The sequence below is a fragment of the Clinocottus analis genome, unplaced genomic scaffold (assembly GCF_023055335.1).
Source record: "Clinocottus analis isolate CAN_PGR_092001 unplaced genomic scaffold, fCliAna1.0.p SCAF_14, whole genome shotgun sequence".
Lineage (NCBI taxonomy): Eukaryota > Metazoa > Chordata > Actinopteri > Perciformes > Cottidae > Clinocottus > Clinocottus analis.
The window spans coordinates 13,748,608-13,774,514 of NW_027175865.1; the positions used below are offsets into that span (position 1 = coordinate 13,748,608).

Below are 25,907 nucleotides of genomic sequence, written 5' to 3' on the forward strand. Positions count from 1 at the left end.
TTTAAGTTGACAGACAAAATAATACAAATTAATATACACATTTTAGACATAAAGTGAACCAAAGAGGCACAATACAGATCTTCGTGTTGCTGGTGCATGTGGAGCAGTATTGTAGGCATGAGGGAATGCACTTATTCCATGTCACATTTAAACTATCTTAGTTAATATTTAGTTATGGGAACTGAAGGTACTTTGCTCGCGCCTGCTCTGTTCTGTCACCGCTGGGTGAATCACCCGACTTCCTATCATCTGCTCTCCCTCCACATCCTGCTCTTTCTTGGAAATCAGGCTTCTTGTCGGTGTGTGTTAACACACACGGGCGACGACAGACAGATGACATCACAGCGGGCGCTTACCGCCCACCCATTCTGATTCTGGAGGTGGCAGCCGTTATCATTAACCTCCTGGACAGCCTCAGTCGGCCTCACCTTTTATCTTTTACTAGGAACAAAGGCGGCCACCGCAATCAGTAAACAGGTAACAGCCCTACCTATAAAATCTCTTAATCTCCATGTGACTGAGCAGCTTATATTCATCCGCTGTCTTACACTTTCCCTCATTAAAGAGCCAAGATGGACGCATCGACCGTGGTTGACCAGATTGTATTCATGCGTGATACAGATATTTTTGGACTGAAGCTGTCAAAGGCTAACGTTGTGTGTTGAACTGTTAGTGCGGTCTCTTTTTGTTCACTACGAAGAGCCAATGCACTGATGCAGAGGTTGTGTGGTAACTTTTGTTGAGTTTTTACAGGATAGTTTAGCAATTAAATGAAGGTAAAAGTCAGACCAAAGATCGGCACATTGTACTGATACATCGAAGTAAACTATTTTCACAGAGCATCCTAGCAAACAATCAGTGGCAATTAACCCAACCGGAGCTATGTATGTAGGCACAATTAAAATGGTGATGTCATCTTTGCATGCCAGAGCCAGAAGAATAGCCACAACAATGAGGACATGTCTGGATGAGATTTAGGTGGCTTTACAGTTTTTCCAAGTCAAATTAACAGGAACAAATGCTCTCATATGTCTACTTTCCCTGCAGTTCGATACGTCACCGCTTATTGCTTTGAGAAAATAAAAACCCGTCCAAAACATAAAATCCACACTGGAAAAATGGCAATGTGTCCAAAACTTTGCAACTTTACGACTGTATATTGTTTCAGTGGAATTCTTCCACGGCTTCAGACGATTTTTAGAAGTCAGTTTTGATATTAAAAAGGGAAAACCATGTTTATATCCCATAAAGAAAGTAATCAAAACCTGTGGCATCTTGGTATCAGCCCCAAAAAGCTTAGGTATTGTTGCACCAGGAGCATTGAGGCCCTCCTCACTTCTGCGGCAGACTTGTTGTTTGAGATGGAAAGTGAAAAGAGAAAGTGGAAGAGAACAATTTGCTGTCTCCCATGAAATTGCTATTGAAGGAAAGAAAAAGTGTTGCTCACCTTTGTGAAATGTGCCTCTTTGCATCGCAGCAAGATAAGACAGCCACGAGTAGCCCTGTCACTTCTAATTGCACCACCGGGCGGCACATTAAATTCTCATTGATTCTGGGCCTCGCCACTCTGATGATGGAAAACAGTGACTCGCCGGGCTAAATTCCAGTCATTCATTATTACTATGTATTGACCAGTGACCTATAAGGGTTTAGTCCGAGCCGACGCTTCTGTTCAGCCCATTGCCCTTTACCGTGACCACTGGATGGCTGCCATTTGGCCAAGGCTACTTTTATCTTTCTGCCATTAAAGCACGCCAGTCAATTCTTTCCCCACCTGCGGGTCTGGAGGACATATGCGACAGTGGCTGTGTTTTGCAGAGATGTAGAGGACGGAGGATGTTAATAGGAACAGAGGAGACCCGTTGCCTACAAAGCTGTGTTCGACCGTTCCGGCCTCAACCGCCGCGTGCCCGTTTTCCCAGCAGCCCAGCATGGCGAGAGGCAAGGGGTGGCGGTTTAACTCAATGGACTCCCCCCTCGCCCCCGCCCCCCTCCCCACCAGCATGGGAAAGGACTGTGGTCCGTCAATGTCGTCTCTCCTGCTGCCAGCCTCTCCATACTGATTAGATGGGAAAGGAACAGTAGGTGAGATGGGATGGTTCCTCTGGAGACAAAGGCTTTATTGTAATTCCCGAGGCATCCATTCATTCCACAGATCAGTGACCTTTTCAGCGTACCAGACCACACAATGGAGTCAGCTGCTTTGTTTGCCCCCCTCATAATTGCCGCGTGGAATTCCGTCTGCCCTAGAAAGAGGCACGGCATCTCAAAAAAAAAGATTTTTCCTCAGACGTCAACCCTCTGAAGAGCTCACGCTGCCGACTGGCGAACGGAGAAGCCGTGCGAGGGTGAGAGGCGCGGTTGCTGTTGAGAGTTGCGTTTCAATTGGGCACCGTGGAACGTGGTTGTCGCTGGCGATGCCTCTTCACAGCTGCACCTGGAAGCTTTGCACATTTGCATCTTCAAATAGCAGCAAGTGGGAAACATTAACATCTCCATCAGCCAGAAACCAAAATAATCAAGTCAGATGTGGCTGCGGCTTTGTGAGGAGTCTGAGAGCAGCGTTAATGGATTCACCGATGGTGCTAATATTCTGCGGCAGGACTGCACTTATCAGGATTTTCATGTGAACAATGAGTCAAACGATTGTGTAAGAGAGCGTTATCAAGGCAAGGCAAGTTCTTTTATAGAGCACATTTTAACAACAAGGCGATTCAAAGTGCTTCACATAAAACCATATATATAACCATATCAACACATTTTAGTTTCTCTTGTTCCACAGGGAGCTCTTCAGTCTAGTTTAGCTCATTGTGTTGGTTTTCTACATATTCGACTTTTAGAAAGAAAAAAAAGAAAAGAATCATTTAGAAAATCAAATGTTTCACGTGTTCTCCGGTTTCAGTACGTTTTGAGGGTTTGCCTCTTTTCTTTGTTTTGTTATGTGGTAATAACACAATATCTTAAGTATCTGTTCTGATACCACCGTCTTGGGTGTTAGGGAATTGTGACAATTCGGAAAATAATCTGCAGATTAATCTAAAACGAAAATAATTGTGAGTTGCATCCCCGTGTGTGACGCATTTAGATACTCCATAGGGCTCTTTGGTCGGTCTGGTCTGGGAACATTTCTCAGGAGGAGCTGTAGAAAGTGTTGGGTTGAATTGATGTCCGTCCCTCTCTGTTATGTACCAAGCTGTATACATGTTGGGTGATGGCGGGATGGACAGATGACGGAACATCTCAGGGTTTCCAAATCCTCCAAATCCTCCTCTTTTCATCGCCGTTCCCTTAAGCGCAGCTTCAATCACAAACACTAACACAACACGCAAGCGCTTGACACTTGTGATGATGCAGGGTGGCAGTGTTTGTGTTGTCGTCATAGCATTTTATTGTGTGTGTGTGTGTGTGTGTGTGTGTGTGTGTGTGTGTGTTTGAGCGTGTCTCAACCGATGCCTCACTTGCCAGGGCTGTTGTCAGAGAGTGCTGGGGGCCAATGGGTGGCAGCCAGCGTGCAGGAGCAGCACGTGCAGCCGAAGCCGCCGCCGCGGCGGCCGCGCGATGCCGAGCGATGGTCTAGTTCGGAGAGCGCCCCGGGGTGGAGAGCGGCCTCGGTCACACTCCTCCAAACAACAGGCTTTGTGCTGAAATATTGATGTGACGGCAGCACACACTGTCCTCCCGGTGCCGCACATATCGGACATGTGTAGACTTATTATCTCGGCCTCGCTGCAGCTACCAGAGTGCAACTGATGTATGGATCCTGAAACCTGACACGAGTAGTTTTGGATGGACTATGTTCTGAAAGAAGTAGCCCATAGATGGAAGACTATCCGTCAAATTCTCTGCCTGCAGCTTCTCAAATATGAATATTTCCGATTTTCTCTATTTCGAATCAGGGATCGGTCATTCAATTATTGAGATATAATGAGAATTAGGCATCCTTTGTTTTCACTGGCCACCGGCGGCAACGACTCTTTGTCGTTTGCTGATTCATACTCATGCAGGTGTTCAGCGAGGCACCGAGCAGTTTCACCTGAGAGACGCGTCCCAGCAGCGACGCTTCGTAAAACACACTTCTTTCAAACTGGGCAGACGTGAGAGGGAAAACGGACCCAAACAGCCTCGGTTCAGTCTTTCCACTGTTCCAGCAGCTTGGTGGAGTTAGCCGTCTACCTGCTGTTTTCCCCACTCGGTCTCGCTCTCTGCCCACGAAGCAGCTTGCGGAGAGATTTCACATCACGATTAATTCAATATCTTTGTGTGTTTTGGACTTCACCCCGGCGCTCATCAAACCACATCACTTGGCCGTAACTTTACGCTCAGATTTGTTATTCTTTAATTGCATCCTTCTTGTTTCAAACCAGTTAAAATGTTTCCAATTTGAAGACTTTCTTTCTTTCGGGCAACATGTCCGGCTGCTTGTGTTCTGATGAAAGTTAGCATGTCAGAACTTTAGCTTCTTAGCTCGGACTATGTTTTTTATTTTATTAAAGTAATGTATAATCTAATAACAGTTGCATGTTGCATTTGTATCTAAATTTAAGTATCGTATCGGCACCAGTGTCAAAAAAGTGTTGTTTTCCCCCTTGACATCATAAAAAAACAAAATTTCCCTCCTTCTATTACTACAAATCCTACAAATAATCTGTGCTTAAAAAGTGCGATCAATGTAGATGAAGAGCGTCCTAATAGCTAACTGATAAATGCTCATAAATGACGACGTAGATTTGTACTTCCCTTTTTGCAACACTTGTACAACTGTGTTTTATAACTGTGTTTCATCTCACTAATAAATCATCCATTGCTAGATTAAAGTTACAGTCTAAATGATTGATAGTCTGCGTTACTCCAGTATTGAAAGAGTGCTCCGATGATCGAGTATTGCACTCTGCACAAAGTTGGGGAACTTTTCAAGAGAACGATTAAAACATATCGTTAGAAACTCGACGCCGCAAGAGCAGAAGCATCCTGACTTATCGGTCCTGGTGTGAGTCGAGTGCCAGTATTGCTTGATCCTGCACTTCCCATAATGCAGCTCATTGTGTTGGACCCTGCCTCGCTGACATCATCGGGCTTGTTTCATGAGATTTAGTTCCATACCAACGCACCGCGATTAACCAAACGGGTGAAGATGGAAGTCGGAGGCCTCCATCTGTTGCCGTCTTAGCATACTGAGTGTATAGATGCATCAAAGCCGCCACCGGGCCAAAAATAGGACGCTCGCGCTTTGATTTTTTCTTTGGTTTTGTTTGACCTTTCTCGTGGAGCACGTTGAAGGGCCGTTTGCAAGCTCAGAATCGGTTGAATAAGAACGTTTGGGGTAAAAAAGTCTGTTTCTCGCTCGACATGTTCTGTTCTTCAGATCGTCCCCGAGGTCTCTGCCAGCGCTGCCAGCCTGCCAGCCATTCTTTACAGCTCTCTGTCAAGTGTGCTAATTGCAGTAAATACCCGGGTGCTGTTGTTGTGATTGACCCTCATGAAGCGCCGCTCAATCTGTCTCATATTTGGCAACGTGGAGGGGGCGTTTTATTGGCCTCATTTCGTATAACGGCGTGTTGTTATTGCGCGTTAAACACAGTTCATTATGAAAGAGGGCGGATTGCTTTTAGGTGCTATTTGAAGGGCCGCACGGGGAGGTCCTGTGTGGACCTGTGGACCAGTAAACTCTGGAGCTGGATGGTATCAATGGCTGCTTGTTACTTCCTTTTAGTGCCGTGGGCGGTTTCCGAAACCGCGGAAAAAAACGAGCATTGTTACTAGTCTTTAAAACCAAAATTGAAGCTGAGTGATGATAATTTGGACATGACGTTCAAAATGACATCACATCACGGCTGACTTACAGCATTACCTGCTGAGGAAAGTCATTTACGCGACAAATAAAGAAGTCTTGATATTAAAGATGGACAATAACTGAGCCTTCACTCAGCGTGTCACGCCTGCCATCCGTTCCAATCTCACCTGACAGTTACGCAAATGATCAATTGACCTATTGCCCCAGAATGTATTTCATATTTGAAGACTCTGAAAGATATTTTTTTTTACACAGGACACTGAAAGTAATAACATAATAATAATGATGATAATACGACATCCATCCACTGGATTCTTGGAGAAATGGTTCATGTTGACATTTACAATAAATGCACAGACCTGTAGCACCCGACCGCCCCTCCTTCTCCCTCCCTCCCGAAGCAATTTATCTCCAAAATAAAAGGCTGCACTGATGCCTTTTTGTCTGTGATTCCTGGCTTCTGACAGATGAAAGCAGGCCGCCATAGACAGGAAAAGGGGCTGCGCCGATCAGCGGAAAAGACGGAAGGATCTGCCCAGGATGTTAGCGAGATCTTAAGGGAGGCTGTGCTCACGCTGTCTCATTAGATCCTCTCTCCCTCTCCCTCTCCCAGCTTTTGTACATATGTATGACTTTCTGTGAACCTGTGAATGTGACGAGCAGAGACTTCCAGCCTTCACATATTTCCTCAGTCGCTGTATTTTGCATAGAACTTGATAGTTTTGCACTGCATAAATCTAATGCGGCCTTTTCCCTCGGTCTTTCTCTATTTAATCTATTCATGTGTCATAATTATGCACGGCTACATACGGTTCTTATTGTGCTGCTGCGTTATTTGTCATTGCTGATACCTTCAGCTGCAATCCCAGCCTCCCCCAAAAGTCTGTTACCATCAAAATTCTGGTGTTGTCGTAAGAAAAGAAGAGTTAAAAAAAAACAAAAAACAATGCGGTACAGAGATAGTCTGCTTCTTTCTTGCTTCCCCTCCTCCACTTTAGAGCTGGCTTTATAGTGGTGCAGTTACCATGGCAGCTAGAGCATGTTAAGCTTTAGGATAACACTAAAAAAAAACAGGGGACAGGGAATAATCACAGGGTATGAGGGACTAAAAATAGCAAGGGACTTAATCCCAGGCATTATTTATTCATCTAAAAAGTCTCGTGTCTGTGCCGGCTGTGTAAACATCATTTCTTCTGCGATTCCTCGTCGGGCAGGCATGCGTTTCCTGACCTAAACCCCCACTAACTGACTAATGGCATGACCGCAGGCGGAGGGGAGCTGCACAAAGACAACACACTCTGCACGGGCATGTCAGGGCTGGGTTTGCTGTGTTGAGGTTGTCTGGAAGAGGGAAACCACTACTGGATTATTTCAAGGAATTATTATTATCACGCCAAGCATCGGGAGGGAAATGAGCACGACTGCTTCGTCACGGAAAAAACATCCACGGTGACATTTTGTCGTAGAACTCCTCCCGACATGAACGTCCAATCATGTTTAACGTTATGTAATCGCCCGTTCATTTGGCGGATGCAGTGTAATGTGGAGACGGTGGCGAGGCTGCAGAGTGTGCAGCGACTGTCACACGGCGAGTGTTAGTCGGATGAGAAGCAGAATAGAGGTCAGCCTCAGGCGGCAGGCAGGGCCAGGCTGCTCGGCTGCGAGTACTGAGATATATCATTGTCTCTTGTTTGCAGAGAAGAAAGCTTTGAGTGATGGGGCTTTTTAAGGGCCGGCACTCGTGATGACATTCATGTTACGAAGCTGCGAGAGATGCCCCCACTCTGAAGATCAGTTGACAAAATGGTTGTTTGGGGTCTGAGTCGACTTCGGTTTATTTAGTTGATTAGTCGTGTTCAACGCACAAGGTGAACACGCGATTTAAAGCGGTGACATTGTTTGAGTTTTTGTGAGGGACTAAGAATTTATTTAGTTGAGGTGTTCTTTGTGCTGGTATTTTTTTTTTTAGATGTATAAACCGTTTATCACCATTAGAAATGGAAACTATTTCGTTTAAATAGCCTCTGAAACACTCAGATCTAACAATCTTCAGAGCTGTAATGTCTAATATTCTGGAATACGTTTCCAGGAAAGAACTAGAATAAAGCGAGCAAATGAAGAGACAGACAATGTTCATGTGGCACACTAAATTAATTCTTAATGTAGCCTGGAGAGTCTTCTCGTCAGTGTAGAGCGAGACCCATGAAGAGCCCAGGCTGCTGTATTGCAGAGACTGGGAGAAACATGCACACATATGTTGGCAGGTAAGTAACAAGAAGTAGAAGTACAGAAACGCTATAAAAGGTGTCACCATAGAGAGCTGCAGGGAGGATGCAAACGTGTCGGTCAATCCTGGAAGTTAGCGATGCAGTGGTTATTTTTTAGGTGTATTTACTGATGTGTTTTATGTCGTAGGGCAGAATGTAAAAATCTTTCAAGCTCGTGTTAACCACAGATCTTTTTTTTTTTAAAATAAATACATGGACTTTGAGAGGAGTCAGGAAGTGCAAACACTCCACGTAGACTGTCCTTCAGAGAGCATCTTGGTCAATATCTTGTTTGTTTATGTTATGTAACAGAACATTCTTAAACAAGAAATGACATTATACACAACACAATAATAATACAAGGTATGCATTTTTCATGGACTGTTTTCATGTTTCTCTTGTCAGTGAGGTTCACACTCCTTGATTATCAGCCTACCTCACACACAGAGGTGTAAAACCCTCAACGCATTCATGGTTGGCTTCAACATGTTACGACCGAATGCATTTTCAATCCAGCAAAAATAAGGAATGCCTGAGATTGTGCATTTCACTTAAATTGTGTACGTCATTGCAGTGGTCTGCTCTATAAAAATGTAATGTTTGAGCATCAGACAATGCAGTTTTCCTGGCCTATTTAGAGAGTGGTTTTCTCAGCGCTGAGTCCTGGTTTACTGCTAAACAACTCCGTTCCGAGTGTCTGCAATCACTCAGGGAGATGAGGATGCAGAGAACATGTCCCATTTATTCTGACATAACCACTGACTGTAATGGACGTGACATTTTCAAACAAATTCGCTCGTGCATTTATGTTGCACAGAAGGTGGATCCTTAAAAGCTTCTTTTATGCAACTAAACCGTCCACTTCAAAAATTAGCAATTTACTGAATTCTAATTTTGATAATGTATCTGATTGTTGGTTGGTGATGTATTTTTCAAGCCTATCCCCAGAAAGCTGAACAGTAGTTTAAAAATATTGGTATTTACTTTATTATTTGTAATTTAGCAAAACCAACTGCACCTAATAACAAAAAGTTACTGCACTGCTTGTGTTTAGACAACAACTAACAATTGATAAATAAAGGCAAACCAAAGTATTTGAGCTAAAACGTTTTTGTTTTCTTATTGAATTGCTGTCAGTGTTGCAAAAGTCTGAATACTTCGGACAAATTATTACATGTTATTTGACATTTTACACATTGCACTCACTCTAATCTTTTAGAAATCATCGTGGACGACTGATGTAAGGTCATTGCCGCTGCTCTGCATACTTTGTTTTGGTGGCAAAAGACTGGTGGAATGATGACCAAAAAATCCTTCTAAAAGTTGACGCTTGTGTATTAAGAGCTTCTTGGGGCATTGGCTGTATACTGAATTGACTCCTGACTGTTTCTGAAAGGTTCCAGAAATGCCATTTAGTCGACATCGAGGGAATCTTTACTCCCTTACTTGAATAGAGATTGGTTTTGACATCAAGAGGCAAGTTATTGAGCTCCCAGCCTCGCTTTCTGTCTCTGGTGCTGTCCGTGGTCCTGAAAGCTTGCTTTTGATTCTTTATCTGAGAAAATGTACGTTGAGACGAGCTTTCTTTCTCGTCTTTCCATTCAGACAAGCAAGTGCTCGCTCTCAAAGAGCAGCCAGGCCTCTTCTGAATGGAGCACCTGTGAAAGCACTGAGATTGGAGATGATACCAAGCGCTGTTGTCTTCAAAACTACCCCTTAAACATCGAATGTTATGGGTTGTCTGAGTTCACAGATACACGTAGACGCAGGCTCTTTTTATTTTTACATGTCGACAACCGACAAGATCTATGAAGACAATTTTAGCTGCATTATTAATTACACACAGCGTCTCTGCACTACAGACAATGTTTCAAGTACATTATAGTTTGGTGCTAAATTATAGACGTCACTGTGTTTGGAAATAGCCCACAGGGCTATGTTTAAGGAGTTTAATGCAGCATTAAAGAGTTCTTATTTAATCGAAATGCTGTCACATTTTGGCAGTTTTGAAGAAGAGATAGCCCTTTTGCTCCTCGGCGTGGTCGCAGCTGCTCTGTCAACAACCCCTGACCTCCGGCAGCTCTTCAGACAAAAGGCTTCCTTAACGCCACCTCGCTGCGTAACATACCTGCTGCTGGTTCCCGAGTCTGACTGAGGCGGCGCAGGCATCTTAGTATCTAGGTCAACTTTCTTGACAAGCTAATCCAATCTAAACTGCTGTTGGATTATCAGTTAAAATAAACCTGTTCGGATGACGGGTCACTGCCTGTTCAATGTTTAATCTGGAGGCTTAAAGAAAGTTACCAAACAGATGTTCTGGTGGCGGCTGTTATTGACACGGGTGGTTCTGCGATTGAAAGCCAAAGCTTTGTACGTGTGTTCATTTGTTCATATTAACCCCAGAAAAATACAAAATCGCTAATATACATTTGACATCATTACATCATTGGATGCTAACTAAGCCAATCATTTTTATCTGGAGAAACAGCTTCTTAAAGTAGACTGAGGTATCCTGTAATCCAGGTGGTATACAGACTAAAACCCCTGAAACCGCTGAGGTGAATCAGCGGTCATGTCAGCCGTGGCTGATTGTGGCCAGTATCAGGTAAGGTCAAGAGACACTTGACATTACAGTCTAGTTTTTAATTATCCAGATGAACAGATGAGTCACAGCTTCTTGATAGTCAGTTGTTCATCTTGAGAAAGCCTGTCGGATAGACTGAAGCGACGAGGAGAGACGTGCTTTTGCGAAGTGTCCCTCCTGCTGCTCGGCCCTGATTAGACTCCTATTGTCCGGACTTTCAGTTTAACTGTGGCCTCTGCTCCAGGACAAAGAGCAGCGTTGACACGCGGGGCCAGAAAAGGAAAACTGGAACAATGTTCTGGCTTCCCGGAACGCCTGCATTGAGATCCAACTGAAAGGCCAAGTTAAGTACTGCAGCTACATAATGGCTCACTGGTAAGCACTTCAATTCAGAGACCAGGAATTAGAGTGGCCGTGGCGGTCATTGAGGCCGTGTCCTTGTTAGTTCAATGTTCATTTGAGGATTTAAGTAACATGGTGGTAAAAAAACAAATGCACTGGATGGATGTGGTGGATTAGGGCTGTCATTTTTTAATTCTAAAGTTAAAAAAAACACCATTTGCAGGGGAGGATGGACGTACAGATTTTAAACTATAAACAGTATTTCCGCTGTTCATTAAAGACTCAATTACTTAGAGTCATTGCAGGTAGCAAAATTAATATAATTATTATATGTTGAAATAGAGCCCGCCAGCCGACCCATCGCTCCCGCGAGCAGGACTTCAAACCGTCATTAACTCAGTAACAAACCGACCACAGATTTGAAACTTAAACAACTAACTTCTCCCCAGAAAACATCTTAAAACGACATGGTGTGACTCAACAACACTACTATTCAGAGACTGTCAACTTTCAGTTTTGATTTCTCCTCCGCCATTGTTCCCCGTTCAATTGAGCCAAAATGCATTCTGGGACACACAAACAGCTGTTTGCCGCTCGGCAAATTTGCATTTCCCAGCATGCAGTTTGGCTGTGTAATTTTGCACCATGACCAAACTTAAGAACCCCGACAAGTAAGTAGCTTTGCTGCTCGCTCATATCCGGACTGTTAAATGTCACGTGACCGTACTGGTACAGCGCGCTAACTGATGGCGGGTCGGTTCACCGGTTTGACGGTACGTGAGAAATTCATACCGTACTTAAAATTGGCACAACCTCTATGTTGAAATGCGTTTTAATCAAGCAACGCTACGTAACCGCTACTATTATCTGTTTAAATTGCCTTCCCCCGATCCTTACTGGATATGCAGGGTCTCAGGGGATTATGGGAAAGTTTTAAAGGAAATATGTTCAACTATAAATGGAATTATTTTAAAATATAGGTCACAATTTACCACAGTGGCTTTCAGGAGCTCAATGGCGATGCTACAATTCTGCTTGAGGCTAACAGATGGACAACCTGTGGCCCTTTTTTTTCTGGAGATCTAGATTGTGTGTGTGTGTGCGTGTGTGCGTGTGTGCGTGTGAGAGAGTTTATAGCTGCAAGTGCACATTAACTCGCATGTCATTCCTTTGTTGAAGGAGAGGGATGGGAAATGGGATTCTGCTCCACAGAACGGTTCTGGCTATTTAAAACGAGGCAACACAACAAAAGAGGGAGACTGGGAAGAGAAAGTGAGATAGTGAGAGAATAGCTTTGAGTCATGTGTTTACCTGCCAGTGGTGCTTTTTCTGTAGTGTTGCCATGGCAACAGGGGCTCGCTGTATTTGCGCATTTCTGTGCGTGTGCGTGTGTGTGTGTGTGCGTGTGTGTGTGTGTATGACAGGGGATGTAATTCTGCCTGTCACCAGTGTAGCCAAGAGCTGACTCCCCAGCTGCTGGTTGCCATGAGACCAGACAGACACATCCTCCGCTTTAGTGATAAATCTTTTCTCTCGACGCTCAAATCACTGAACAGATGAGGCACATTTTGTTTTTCTGAGATAAATGGCCACCGCCGTGCTCCGTGTGACTCGAAATGCAGCTCTGCCACCGTCATGTAATTCAAATGATCATGGTCAACGCAGGTTTGGAGGGAAATGATCATTTAAGCAAGCCATCCCATAATGTTGTCTGATCTAATAGCAAGAGCTTTGATGTTACGTAGCATGTTAGCTACTTGACGACACATGGTTTTCCCTTGCACGGCAACAGGAAGAAAGCACAAACAAACGTGTTGACGGCGATGAGTTACTCTGAAATCCTTGTGTTTAGAAAGCAACACTCAGGAGCTTGTTTCAAATTGAAGAGCTGTTGCATGTTCATGAAAAGAAACCTCTTATCTCCTCGTAGAATCTTTGCATCCGCTCTGTAAACAGCCCCTGACCTCTGATAGCGCTGTGATCAAAACGCTTTTATAACTCTTCCTTGTTACGTAACATCTGCAGCTTGTACCTGTGTTAATGAGCCACTCTGTGAAGCCTCCTTCGACATTACGGCGATGTGGCAAAGACGTGACCCGCCCTGCTCTGCCTCTGATTGGCTTTCCCTGATACTCTGAACCCGAACCAATCTCCCTCCTCGTGCCTGGACCTAACCAATCCAACCAGGGAAGGCAATACTTACCAGCCAATCAGAGGCAGAGAAGGGCTAACATACAGACAAATCACGGATAACTTTAATTTACATTGGAATGCAGTCAATGTTGTTTCCATCGCATGTTAGGACAGAGAGATATGCTGACACTAATAACACTGATGTGCAAGCTTTAATGTGGTAGCAATCCAGGGATCTATTTGAGTCCCACCTGTTGTTCAAATGTTAAGCTAACCAAATAGTGCTTTATTTTCATGGAGAGGACCAAAACATCACTGTGTACTCTGTCCCTCTGTTTGTCGTAGAGGGGTCTTGAGATGACGGAAGTAGAGCCCGTGTTGGACTTTGCCACCTCGGGGCGGTCGGGGAGGAGGAATGCCCTACCTGACATCCTGGGCTCCCCGGCAGGCGTAAACCCTGGCGACCTGCCTCTTAAGCTGGCTGAAATGTCCCTCACAGGTAAAGTACACAATGTTCTCTCTTTTTTTTCTCTCCGTTATAAAGTTGCCTGATATGAATTTGGGTGGAACAGACCATGTCTGCTGCTTGAGATGTATAATTCTTTAAGACAAAGAAGAGATGTTGGAAAACAACGGGGAAATACTGCGGTCCATATGGCTGCCGGATACAGGAAGAATGTGTGACCGAGGACTTAAGTTTGGAGAATCGGCTCCTGTGAGAAGCATTCGGGCGTCTTTTGGCTCGGGTTGCCATTTGAGAATTAGCTGTAAGTGGTCACTTCCATGCCAGAATTATCCTAAGTCATTCATCACCACTGTGGCCACCAGGCGTGCCAAATTTAGAGCAGTGCTGGGCTAAGTATTTTTGTCTTCATGGATAGCGAGGACGCGTGCGTGCTGCTAAAATCCACGTAACGATACAATTTGTCTCGCACGCTCCAAAAATAACAATTCTGGCATGGCTCACTCTTTCTAGCTTTACAATCTCTGTGCGCTCTCGACCGTTTTGACGTCGTGCGTGTTTGTAAGTAGCTATGAACTAACTCAAGTAAGCATTGTTTACTATGATGTGGGAGTTCATTTCCTCACTTCAGCTTGAATTTAGTCCCAGATGTGTAAGAAACCTGTTTTGAAAAGAGCAGTGTGCAGGATTTAGTGGCTTCTAGCGATGAGCTTTGTAGATTGCAACCAGCTGAACACACCTCCGCTCTGCCCTCTCTTTCCAAGCAAGCCAAAGAACTACGGTGGCCTTGAGGTAATGCAAAAACATGAAAGGCTCTCTCTGGAGCCAGTTTTTGTTTCGTCCCTTCTGGGCTACTGTAGAAACATGCCGGTGCAACATGGCAACTGCTTCCTATAAACGGCTTATTCTAAGGAATTGAAAACACAACTAGAAAATTTCGCAAGAAATTTTGAAAGTGTGGCTACTACTGCCGTAAGACCTCGCAATATATAGCTTTTGTTTCTGACGCCCGTCTCTCCTCCAAAGCACTTGAGTTGGTTTGTGTGTTAAACTGATTGGCTGATATGAAGCACCTGTGTGCTGCCGTCGTCATGGTGACCAAGTGAGCGCCAGCAGACTGATTAGAGGCAGACTGGACTGTGGACTTAAGGAAATAAACTACTGAACGTCCTGAACACACGCAAACGTATATGAAATATCATATGACCTTATTAATGATCAGTGTTGACAACTACACAATATAAAACACACGTAAACGTCTTTGTGTGTGTCTGTGTGTGTGTGTATGTGTCTGTTTGTGTGTGTGTGTTTGTGTGTCTGTTTGTGTGTGTGTGTGTGTGTTTGTTTGTTTGTGTATGTGTTTGTTTGTGTGTGTGTCTGTGTGTCTGTGTGTGTGAGACAAACAGACAGAGAGACAGAAGTCATCTGTGTTGTGTGTGCGTGTGTAAGTGTCTGTGTGTCTGTTAAACTGCCCTAACGAGAACACCTGTGGGTCGTTAGATCAAAGGTTGCCATGGTGATGACTTCAAAGGGACTTCCTTACGCTGAGCTTAATAGACCTAAATACTGTGGAACTCCTTTCAAACTATTTAAAAAAAATGGTACTTTAAAAGCCACTATTGCTTCGATATCGCATATTGAGCGTTAGGAAGACCTGATGAACAGATACTGTGACTGGCGAGTCTGTACGATAAAACATGTGTCTGTACGGGCGATTTACAAATCAGGTACGAGCTTCAGGGGAGACGTGGCTTTGGAGGGAGATTTAACATGGCGGCGGATGGCAGAGCGAGGTGGACTTGCTCTCACATTCAGTCCGATTTCAAGACGTCTGAGTCTGTTGGATTCCTATCGACCGCAGTTTATGACAGAAGACAAGATTTCCAACGTTTCTATCCAACAATGGTGTATGAAGAGTGAACATTGTGGGAGTAAAGACAAAATACGTTTTATTTTTTTAACAGTTTCTGTCGCTTCTTCTCACTCTGTTAATTGGTGCGCCACCCTCTACGAACGTTTCGTGAAATTTTTTTTATGTTTTTTGCATTTTTCGGGAAAACGTACGGGCGAATCTCTTAGAAAAGTCATACCTCACGATTCCCGCGCAAACCGCACGTTTCGATGTAATTTTTGCGCATGTGCTGGCAACGCTCTGGGAGGAGTAGTGGTTTGACTATAAGAAGAATAATAATAATAACTAGAAAGAGCATTTCCTGCTGAAAATGCGTTGGAATGCAAAAAGCTGAAGCTTATAGCTGAAATATTTGAAAGAAATAGCTGAATATAGCTGAACATAGTGGAATATAGCTTAAATTAGCTAAATATAGCTAAATATATTTGAAAATGAAAGAATAGCTGAATATATGTAAAAACAGCTGAATATATTAATATAGCTGAAAATTGCGGAATAGATGAATATATAAATAAATAGCAAATCATTACTGAAAATATAGAAAAGGCAAAATACCTGCTGAAAAATGTTACAGTTCGAAGTCATTTCATTGAACTGTTGAAAATCATTGTCGTTTAAATGTATAATTGGAAAAGTTGAAAGGAAAACTGCATCATCTAAATCAGGGGTGTCAAACATACGACCCGGCCCGCCACAGTATCCAGTCCAACAGAAGAAAAAAAAAAGTTTTTTTGAAAAATTATAACCTGTCATAGGTGGGGTTTGAACCACTGACCCTTTGCTCCTAAGGCGGAGTTGCTAACCACTGATCTACAGGTGCAGTTGGTGAGAGACTTGATATTACTGAGTGTCTACAAAACCATCCGTCAAACCTCAGAACGTGAACGTCTGTGACGCTGTTAATCCTGACGTCTATAACCAAAGTGACCTGCACACACGCGCGCGCACACACACACGAACGTGCACGCGACCATAATAACACGTTCACGCGCGAGCACGGCCGTTCATGTGCGCGACCCGTTCGCGTGTGCGGCCGCTTACGTGCCTGCTGCCTGTAGATGCACAGACCAAAGGGCTGCTGCTGGGGACGGACCGGCTCTCCCATTCAGTCGGACCTCAACACGTCTTATCTGTTGGATTCCTATCGACCGCAGTTTACGGCAGAAGACAAGATTTCCAACGTTTTGAGCTATAAATTATGTCCAAAGAGTATACGGTTTGGAGTAGAGAGCAAGTTTAAAATATGTGTATCGCCAAGTGCCCTCGCTCTGGAGTCTGACGTCACCGCTGTGAGCTGCCCAACACACAATAATGAGAAAGGCAGAAAAGGTGCGGAAAAACTATAAAACGAAAACGCCTACAGTTAAAACACTACAGGAGATATCAAAAAGATGAGTAATACAATAACAGCTAAACGTTTTGTCAACATTTTAAAGGTGGAATGGTGTCTCTAGTTGAAGGCATGACAGAGCATTTCCCTTTTCAAGTTGAAGAGTTGAAAGCGGATTTGAAGATGTTCTTCATTGGAAACCATTCATTTTTTTTTATAAAAAGCTGAATAATTTTGAAAATTGAGAAAATATGAAAAATGTAAAAGCGTAGATTAATAGCTAAAGGTTTTGTCAACATGTGAAATTTTAAATATTGTCTCAAGCTCAACGTATGAAGAAACTGTAAACATTTGAAGTTGGAGATGATTTGAAGATTTCCCCATTGGGTCCCATTATAAAAAAAATCATAAAAAGCTTAATATTTCAAAGATTTGAAAAGTCTGAAATATGAAAGGTCTTAGCCATCGTGTCCTTAGGTAACTGAATATTTTTATAATTGAACTTTTTTCTGTAGCTGAAAATATGAAAGAGTTGAAGAGGTCCAAAATACGGATGGAAGAAATAGAATAATAATAATAAGTTTAACTAGAAAGAGCATTTCCTGCTGAAAATGCGTTGGAATGCAAAAAGCTGAAGCTTATAGCTGAAATATTTGAAAGAAATAGCTGAATATAGCGGAACATAGTGGAATATAGCTTAAATTAGCTAAATATAGCTAAATATATTTGAAAATGAAAGAATAGCTGAATATATGTAAAAATAGCTGAATATATTAATATAGCTGAAAATAGCGGAATAGATGAATATATAAATAAATAGCAAATCATTATTGAAAATATAGAAAAGGCAAAATACCTACTGAAACATTTTACAGTTCAAAGTCATTTAATTGAACTGTTGAAAATTCTTGTCGTTTAAATTTATAATTGGAAAAGTTGAAAGGAAAACTGCATCATCTAAATCAGGGGTGTCAAACATACGACCCGGCCCGCCACAGTGTCCAGTCCAACAGAAGAAAAAAAAAAGTTTTTTTGAAAAATTAAAATCTGTGATAGGTGGGGTTTGAACCACTGACCCTTTGCTCCTAAGGCGGAGTTGCTAACCACTGATCTACAGGTGCAGTTGGTGTGAGACCTGATATTACTGAGTGTCTACAAAACCATCCGTCAAACCTCAACGTGAACGTCAGTGACGCTGTTAATCCTGACGTTTATAACCAAAGTGACCTGCACACACGCGCGCGCACACACACACACGAACGTGCACGCGACCATAATAACACGTTCACGCGCGAGCACGGCCGTTCATGTGCGCCACCCGTTCGCGTGTGCGGCCGCTTACGTGCCTGCTGCCTGTAGATGCACAGACCAAAGGGCTGCTGCTGGGGACGGACCGGCTCTCCCATTCAGTCGGACCTCAACACGTCTTATCTGTTGGATTCCTATCGACCGCAGTTTACGGCAGAAGACAAGATTTCCAACGTTTTGAGCTATAAATTATGTCCAAAGAGTATACGGTTTGGAGTAGAGAGCAAGTTTAAAATATGTGTATCGCCAAGTGCCCTCGCTCTGGAGTATTACGTCACTGCTCTGAGCTGCCCAACACACAATAATGAGAAAGGCAGAAAAGGTGCGGAAAAACTATAAAACGAAAACGCCGACAGTTAAAACAATATAGGATATATCGAAAAGATGAGTAATACAATAACAGCAAAAACGTTTTGTCAACATTTTAAAGGTGGAATGGTGTCTCTAGCTGGAGGCATGACAGAGCCTTTCCCTTTTGAAGTTGAAGAGTTGAAAGCGGATTTGAAGATGTTCTTCATTGGAAACCATTCATTTTTTTTTTATAAAAAGCTGAATAATTTTAAAATTTGAGAAAATATGAAAAATGTAAAAGCGTAGATTAATAGCTAAAGGTTTTGTCAACATTTGGAATTTTAAATATTGTCTCAAGCTCAACGTATGAAGAAACTGTAAACGTTTGAAGTTGGAGATGATTTGAAGATTTCCCCATTGGGTCCCATTATAAAAAAAATCATAAAAAGCTTAATAATTTGGAAATTTGAAAAGTCAGAAATATGAAAAGTCATAGCCATCGTCTCCTTAACTAGCTGAATATTTGAATAATTGAACTTTTTTCTGTAACTGGAAATATGAAGGACTAGTTACGGTCCAAAATACGGATGGAAGAAATAGAAGAAGAAACAGTTTAATAAAGATTTGAAGAACAATAGTTGGAATGCTTGCAGCATTCCAACTAATAAAGATTTGAAGAACAATAGTTGGAATGCTTGCAGCATTCCAACTAATAAGCCCGCAGGAGAACATGAAGTGTGCTTCCAGCATGGGGTCTCTGACCCCATGCGGCTGAAGCCACACTTAACTATTCTTAGTTTCAGGTGATTGTACAGTAATGTGTAGTAATGATCATTATATTCCATTTCCACCAAATACATTATCCTAAGTCGTATACACTGCTCCTTTGCAGATACATCTTTCTTTTTGCCTTTTGAGAGTCACTGCAACCAATTTCTCTTTGTGTCTTTTTTTGTATGATTGTGCGCAGATGGTCCGGGAGGGGCCCAGTCCCCCACGCCAGAGGGGACTCCAGCGCCGCCGGAGAGCTCGGAAGGGAAAGAGGGATCGTAGGGGCTCGTTTGATTTACTCCCCGGAGAACTGCAAAGATAACCTGAGAGGAAAGAGTTAGAGGGCGACCTGTGGGAGAACGAGCGCTTATCTGTGGAGAGTCGGTCTGTTTGCAAAGCAGCTGAACCACAGAGGGAGAGGGATGAACCCGACTCCCCGAGGACTGGAGCCACGCACTCAGCAGCACTCTCTGAAAAGAGTCAGACGTCACTTAGTTATGAACCAGTGAGAGTGTGTGTGTATCTGTGTGTGTGTGTGTGTGTGTTTAGGTGAGTTATGCACTCACCGCGGACACTACGCTGAGAATCAAAGGGACTATGACAGATTGTACGCTGTACACTATTTTTGTATGATTTATTTGACACTAAAGAAAAACAGGAACCCATTAGTCCAACTGTAATGTGTTCCATTTCCTGCTGTTTTCTGTTTTGTAGTGATGTGTGTTTATTAAACATTGACAATATTAGGAGGGACTTTGATCGCAGCCCGTATTGGCTCAAAGCTTTTTAATTCAACTGGATGCAAAATCAAATGTTACGTAAGTAAAGAGTAGATTTAAGAAAATTGGAAAATATTTGTGTCTTCTGCTTTTACACTAAATGTCTACTGTATGTTTTCAAACCGGAGGCTGGTGTACAGTGTATCTACAGTGTAAGTGTACAGTTTTTACCCCTCATTGCAGACTGTTTTGATTCCGGTAACACTGAACAGGGATTTGATCAATTTTTTTAAAGACGTCCATGTGGTGACAGGTGATGACGTGGAAGAAGCGTCCGTATCTTGAGACATTCCTTCAGAGAATATAGTGTCCCACTGCCAGCAATGAACACGCTGCGTCATTCTAATACAGAGTAGAATAAGAGATTTCCTTTTAGGTTTTTGCTCGAGGCTGCTTTTAAAAGTCTCTTCACTTTCCAAAGCTCTGAAAACGTGCCTCGTGGCAAGGTCACAACCCCAAAACGTGTGTCGCGTTCTCTCTCTCTCTGTGACGTACTGTTATCCACCATTTTGGGCTACTGATATTTCCTCAGTTTTAACAGGAGGTAGCATAACACATCTTTACGGCTTGAACTGTAAATTAAAGACAAAACACTTTTCTAACATTCTACCGACTTTGCATCTGCAGATCCAACACTTTGTCAGGAAAACCGTTTTCCGGTTTTGCGTAAAACTTCGGCAGGGCTTCTCGTGCTCCTCGCACATGCTTCTTATCGCAACGGCAGCATATGCCCGCCGACTGGGCACGGGAGCAAGCATCGCGCGACACTTACCACCACAATGTGTGTGTCGAGCACCGAAAAATGGCAGCACGCTCGCCTTCTGCCTCTCCGCACGGAGACGAGTCTGTTCACACTCATCAACACATAAACAGAGCTGTGAATAGGATGCAAGACTGAGCGCGAGAAGCAGCTATCCACTCACTGCTCCTGTGTGTGTGTGTGTGTGTGTGTGTGTGTGTGTATATATGCTGTATTGTAGTATAACCCATGTGTGTGACATACATGCTGCTTGTATGATTATCAGACTATTCATACTGCAGCCATATAGGAAATGCTGTTCTGTAACTGTCTCTGTTTGAAGATGTTTTGCCGGTGGCTGTGTCTTTATGTGGATGTGTTTCACAAACGGCAACAAGGAAAGCCTGGTGTGCTGCTGCCCAGCCTCTGTCTTTGATGCTGTACTTAGTGTGTTCATGGTCTACACAAGCTGTATGATCAACACTTTTTTTGGTGAGGGGAGGTTGATGACTCAGAGGTGTATTTTGTAGTGTCCTGATCTCTAAGTGGTGCATATATTTTATTCAGCTGGATTGAATCCTATGTGTTGATTCTATCTGGTGGTGAAACTTGCCATATTAAAACCACAAGCTTTACATATACAACTGTGTGTTGGATAGTTTCATTTCTACGCAAGGCCTCCAGTCCCAGTGCTTGGTCTTTCCATATTAGCATACATACAATATGTTAAATGCAATTACGATAATATGGAAATGATTTTAACATGGTTTCAGTTTTTTTTAATTTTTTTTAGCCAGACTAGCATCAGAGCTGTGTGTGGAGGTTCGTCGCGCTGTACTCCATTTTGGTCCAGACTAAATAAGCTCAACAGCTGTTAAGTGGTTTGCCATGGAAAGTTGTACAGATATTAATGTTCCCCATAGGATGAATCCCGCTAAAAATCTTGATCCTCTGACTTTCATCTAGTCTACCGCAGTTTAAAGTTTGTCCAATGCTTTGGATCATTAAATACCTTCTAAATGAATGTCATTACTGTCACCTAATAGCATGCTAAATAAACTAAGATGAACATGGTAAACGTAAGCCTGCTAAATATCAGCATGTTAGGATGGCCACACTCGGCATGCTAACATGCTAATATGGGCAGTTAGCTCAAAGCACAGAGCTACTACCAGACATTTTGTCTCCATGGACCAGTAGCTTATGAATCAACAAACACAGTTTAGCAGCTTTCACCATAACACACTCTTTTTTTAGTTGTAGAGTTCTGGATGCCGAGCTATCAGCCGATTAAACACATCAAAGTCTGTTTACAGGTGTTGGGCAGTACGCCTGCATATGTGGGGAACAAGTTGAGTGAAGCATTTTGTGTCAGAGGGACCTGTGTGAAGTCTTATCAATTGCCTCAAGTGATGTCACTTGAGTCGGCACCAATTGGGGCTGAAGAAGTTTGACAATGAAAACAATCTGGAGGTGCAGAGTTAAAAATACAATTAGCAGACCTCTGCAGTCTCTGCAGTCTCAGTCACTGCTTGAGGCCAGCAGCTAAAGGCTACATTAGCCGCTAATAGCATAACACGGTCCAAACTGCCGGCTGCCCAGTTGTATTGTGGGTAAAACAGCTGCCAGGTTTTAAAAAGGAAGTAGAATGAGTGGAATAAAAAAAGAAGAAGACTATATCTCTGGTTCAGCTGCATTAATTTTGATTAAAAATAGAAGAAAACTGTCCATGAGTCCGATAATGTTACAGGATTGCAGTGCTAAATTATCGGTGAAACACATTAAGAATATTTTAGTTCACTCTTTGTAATAGTGATGAGAATGATTGCTGCGTGTCAAATGATGACATTGATGGTATTTTAACCGGAGGTGATGTATTTAGCTTTTGGCAAAGTAAATAACAAAACCAAGCATACACTTTTCTTCTCACACTGCTCTATTCCATATAATTGCATTCACAATTATGATGAATGGCACTTAATGTGATTTCTTTTATGTGCATTTTTTTTTCTACATCCTCTGAAGTGTTGAGTAAGAGTGTGTGTAAGGAGGACTTGAAGGGAGCACAAGGCCGGACATGCGCCGTTTCTGTTGTTTTCAGAAGAGCCATGTTGGCGCACTCCCGTTACATAATGCAGCAGTTCCTGTGGGTGTGCAGCAGATGGAGGCATTCACCAAATTATCATTCACACCACGGCATGCTTCCACACACCGCCAGGGGAATTTCTTTGTTATGTCTGGTAGAAAGAAAATGGCTTAAATTCATTTTTCACAACACTATTTACATGAATACCTTAAGGTTACATACACATGGTGACTAAAGCCATGATTTTGAACCTCTGGGTTCACGTTCATGCACACATATTTCGGCGTGAACCCAGGAAAGATTTGGGCCTGGACACACCCTGTGCTGTCTCGGTTGTCGTGCAGCAGTTGGGAGTGATTTGACGAAAACTGACATAGTTTGAACTAGTTTTGGTTTAATTCACTGCAACGTCGCTCCTAACCTGTGGTGGTCGATGATGAAGTGTGTGTGTGTGTGTGTGTGTGTGTGTGTGTGTGTACACACAATGTGTTTGGAAGCCGTGAGTGAACCTTTGGGATCATGCAGACTGGCTGTCTGGCTGCGTCCCAGCATCCCCGCTGACAGGAGATGAGACCATGCACACGTCTATACCGAGGGCTCTTTGTCTGTCTGCAGACGCAGCCACAGCAAAGCACTTGTGTGTAAGGCATTATGTTAACTGATGCTGTGGTTTAAAAAATTATGTAGATACATAATTTATCCAAAAACAACAACATAGCAATAGCTCTACTGCGTGTGAGACATCTGTGTGTTAATATTGGCCATTTGTTCAATCGAAACAGAAATGTGTAATCCGTTTGAGACCCATTGCTTCTGCTGAAACATCCCTGTTAGTCTTCACCTCCATTCTCCAGCAGCCCGCTCTCCTCTGAGGAAGCTCCTTCGCCCCGACAGCCTCTACGTAACTTGTTGCTAGGGTAACTGAGAGAAGATTGGGCCTCGTTGCATTGTATGCAGTCATGTTTTATAGAGCATGAGGGAAGGTGAAGAATTGATTTGAAAGCTTTGGCTGCAGGACAAGTGGCATATGCATGATGTCAACTGGGTCTATCAAGGTCTCAACTGAATGCACATTTGTCCTCCTAGTTTGTCATTATTATAATAAAATAAAGAAGCTTAGCAGTCTGTAAAAATACTTTTGATTGACTAAATATTTGCAAGCCCTAAACACATTTTTCTGTACATACTTTTACACATCTAAAATACCAAGACAGCGTGTTTCTAATTCCACAGAGCAGAAGAGCAGCAGAGAGGAAAGCTCTCTGTTTTCTTACATAATTGAATAGCATGGTGTATAAGCGGTTAGCTACGGGCTTTCCTCAAGGAAATTGTTCAAGTAATTGACTCACAGAAATGCACTGTGGTTCCTCAGTTATAGGCAACCGGCTCTGTTATCAATCGAAGCTAAGTGAATGAATAGCAGCATCCTTTAGGTGCTCCACCACTCTCTCCATCTCCATCTTCATGTCTCTCTGTCTCTGACCCCTCATGACCAGGCCAGAGTGTGTGATCCCGCTGTCGTGGAGGGGACGATGAGCATTATAGTGGCGTAAAGAGAGGAACAGAGAAAGAGGAAGGGAGGGAGGGAGGATGGATGATGAGACCGCTACTGAGGCCACGCAGCAGACGCGGGTCAAAGAGAGGACGCTAGGAAGCAGCCCAGCAGATAGAAAAGCCTTCACGTGGACGTCAACGTGCCATTTCCGACACACAGCAGCCTTAGGACTCAGGAGGAAAGATGGAGAGAAGAGGAGAAAAGATGTAAGACATAAGAGAACGAGGGAGAAAGAAACAAGCTACAAGAGCTGCTAAAAGGTCTCTGGGATGAGAATATTTTGGGGGTTTGGGCCTTTTCATTGGATGTGATGTGACAAACATACAAGAGTAATTCTTTGTAGAACATTATTTGTCATGTAAACTATGAACCCAAAGACCTTTCTTGCTGTGTAATCGATGAACAGGCTTCAGGAAGCAAAACATTATTCTAATCACCTCTCCTCATGTACAGCGTGGGAGATACCAAGACAAGTCAAGTGAGCAGGGGGGGGGGGGGGGGTCATTTCCCTATTAGATTTGTTTTCTAAATTGACCCTCTTTCTTCCACCGTTGGCGATGACTTCATTCTTTGTCCAGCGGCAGATCACAAGGCTGTAGCTACACACACAGACATATGACATCACCCAGTGCAGTGACGGGGCGGAGACTGGCAGCGTAAGCCTGGCAACACACACACACACACACACACACACACACGCACACACACACACACACACAAACACGCACACACACAGCTCCTTTTTCCTTCCATAAGCTCTCTGTCAGATAGCTCAGCCTGGCATCACCCGCTCCCCATAAGATGGAACGAGCATTAGCCTGACCCCGTTCTCACAGAGACCAAATCACTTTGCACCAACATTATGTGGCGCTTTATCTGCAGTCTGGCCTTTCTAATATTCCATTTTCCTCCTCTTCTCCAGCATATTCTTGATAACGATATATTTAGACCAAAGAGGCAGATTGTCCCCACCCCCAAACTTCTGAACTATTCTGCAGAAGTCTTTTTCATCATTTGTTCTCTTCAACAGCAGCTTTCTGAGGGAGGACAGCCCCTGTCCCTGTTCTGTCTCATCAATATTCTCTGTGCACAGTAATAGGTCAGTGGATTCACTGTTAGCTATACGCTGCAGATTGCCTTTTATAGACTTTTAGTGGGCGGAGCACATTGAAACACAAGCACTTACTGTTGTATTTTATGTCTTCTGACTGTCAGAAGCCTGACCCCTCTGGAAGGAACAACAAACGGCCTCAAAAAGATGTGATGTCTAGTGTAAACTAGGAGCTATTTTGTGCATTTGGAATTACATTTTTTTTTTAATGCATAGACCGTGTTCCTGAACATGTTGCTGGATGTAAAGAAGAGTGGCTGCATCCTGCTCCCACCTTGTCATGACTTACGTATGACTCTTGATGAAATGTACCCAAGCTTCACTAGAAATACATCTTGCCCCCAGTTTGATCCACCGGAATAAGAATGAGACCGCTTTGAGCTAAACGCCAGCATCACAAAATGACAATGTTATTGTGACATTGATGCATGAAACTTATTTTGGT

The 25,907-nt window shown here is 43.2% G+C and overlaps 1 protein-coding gene across 1 annotated transcript in view; it reads left to right on the plus strand.

Moving 5' to 3' along the window:
• Positions 1-21,371, plus strand: part of pkib (protein kinase (cAMP-dependent, catalytic) inhibitor beta) — a 24,004-nt gene extending 2,633 nt beyond the window's left edge. Inside the window, exons 2-3 of the mRNA XM_068574936.1 lie at positions 13,463-13,616; positions 19,392-21,371. Of these exons, the coding sequence (XP_068431037.1) occupies positions 13,475-13,616; positions 19,392-19,474 (225 nt within the window). The 5' untranslated portion in view covers positions 13,463-13,474 and the 3' untranslated portion in view covers positions 19,475-21,371. The remainder of the gene's footprint in view (positions 1-13,462; positions 13,617-19,391) is intronic.
• The last annotated feature ends 4,536 nt before the right edge of the window (positions 21,372-25,907 follow it).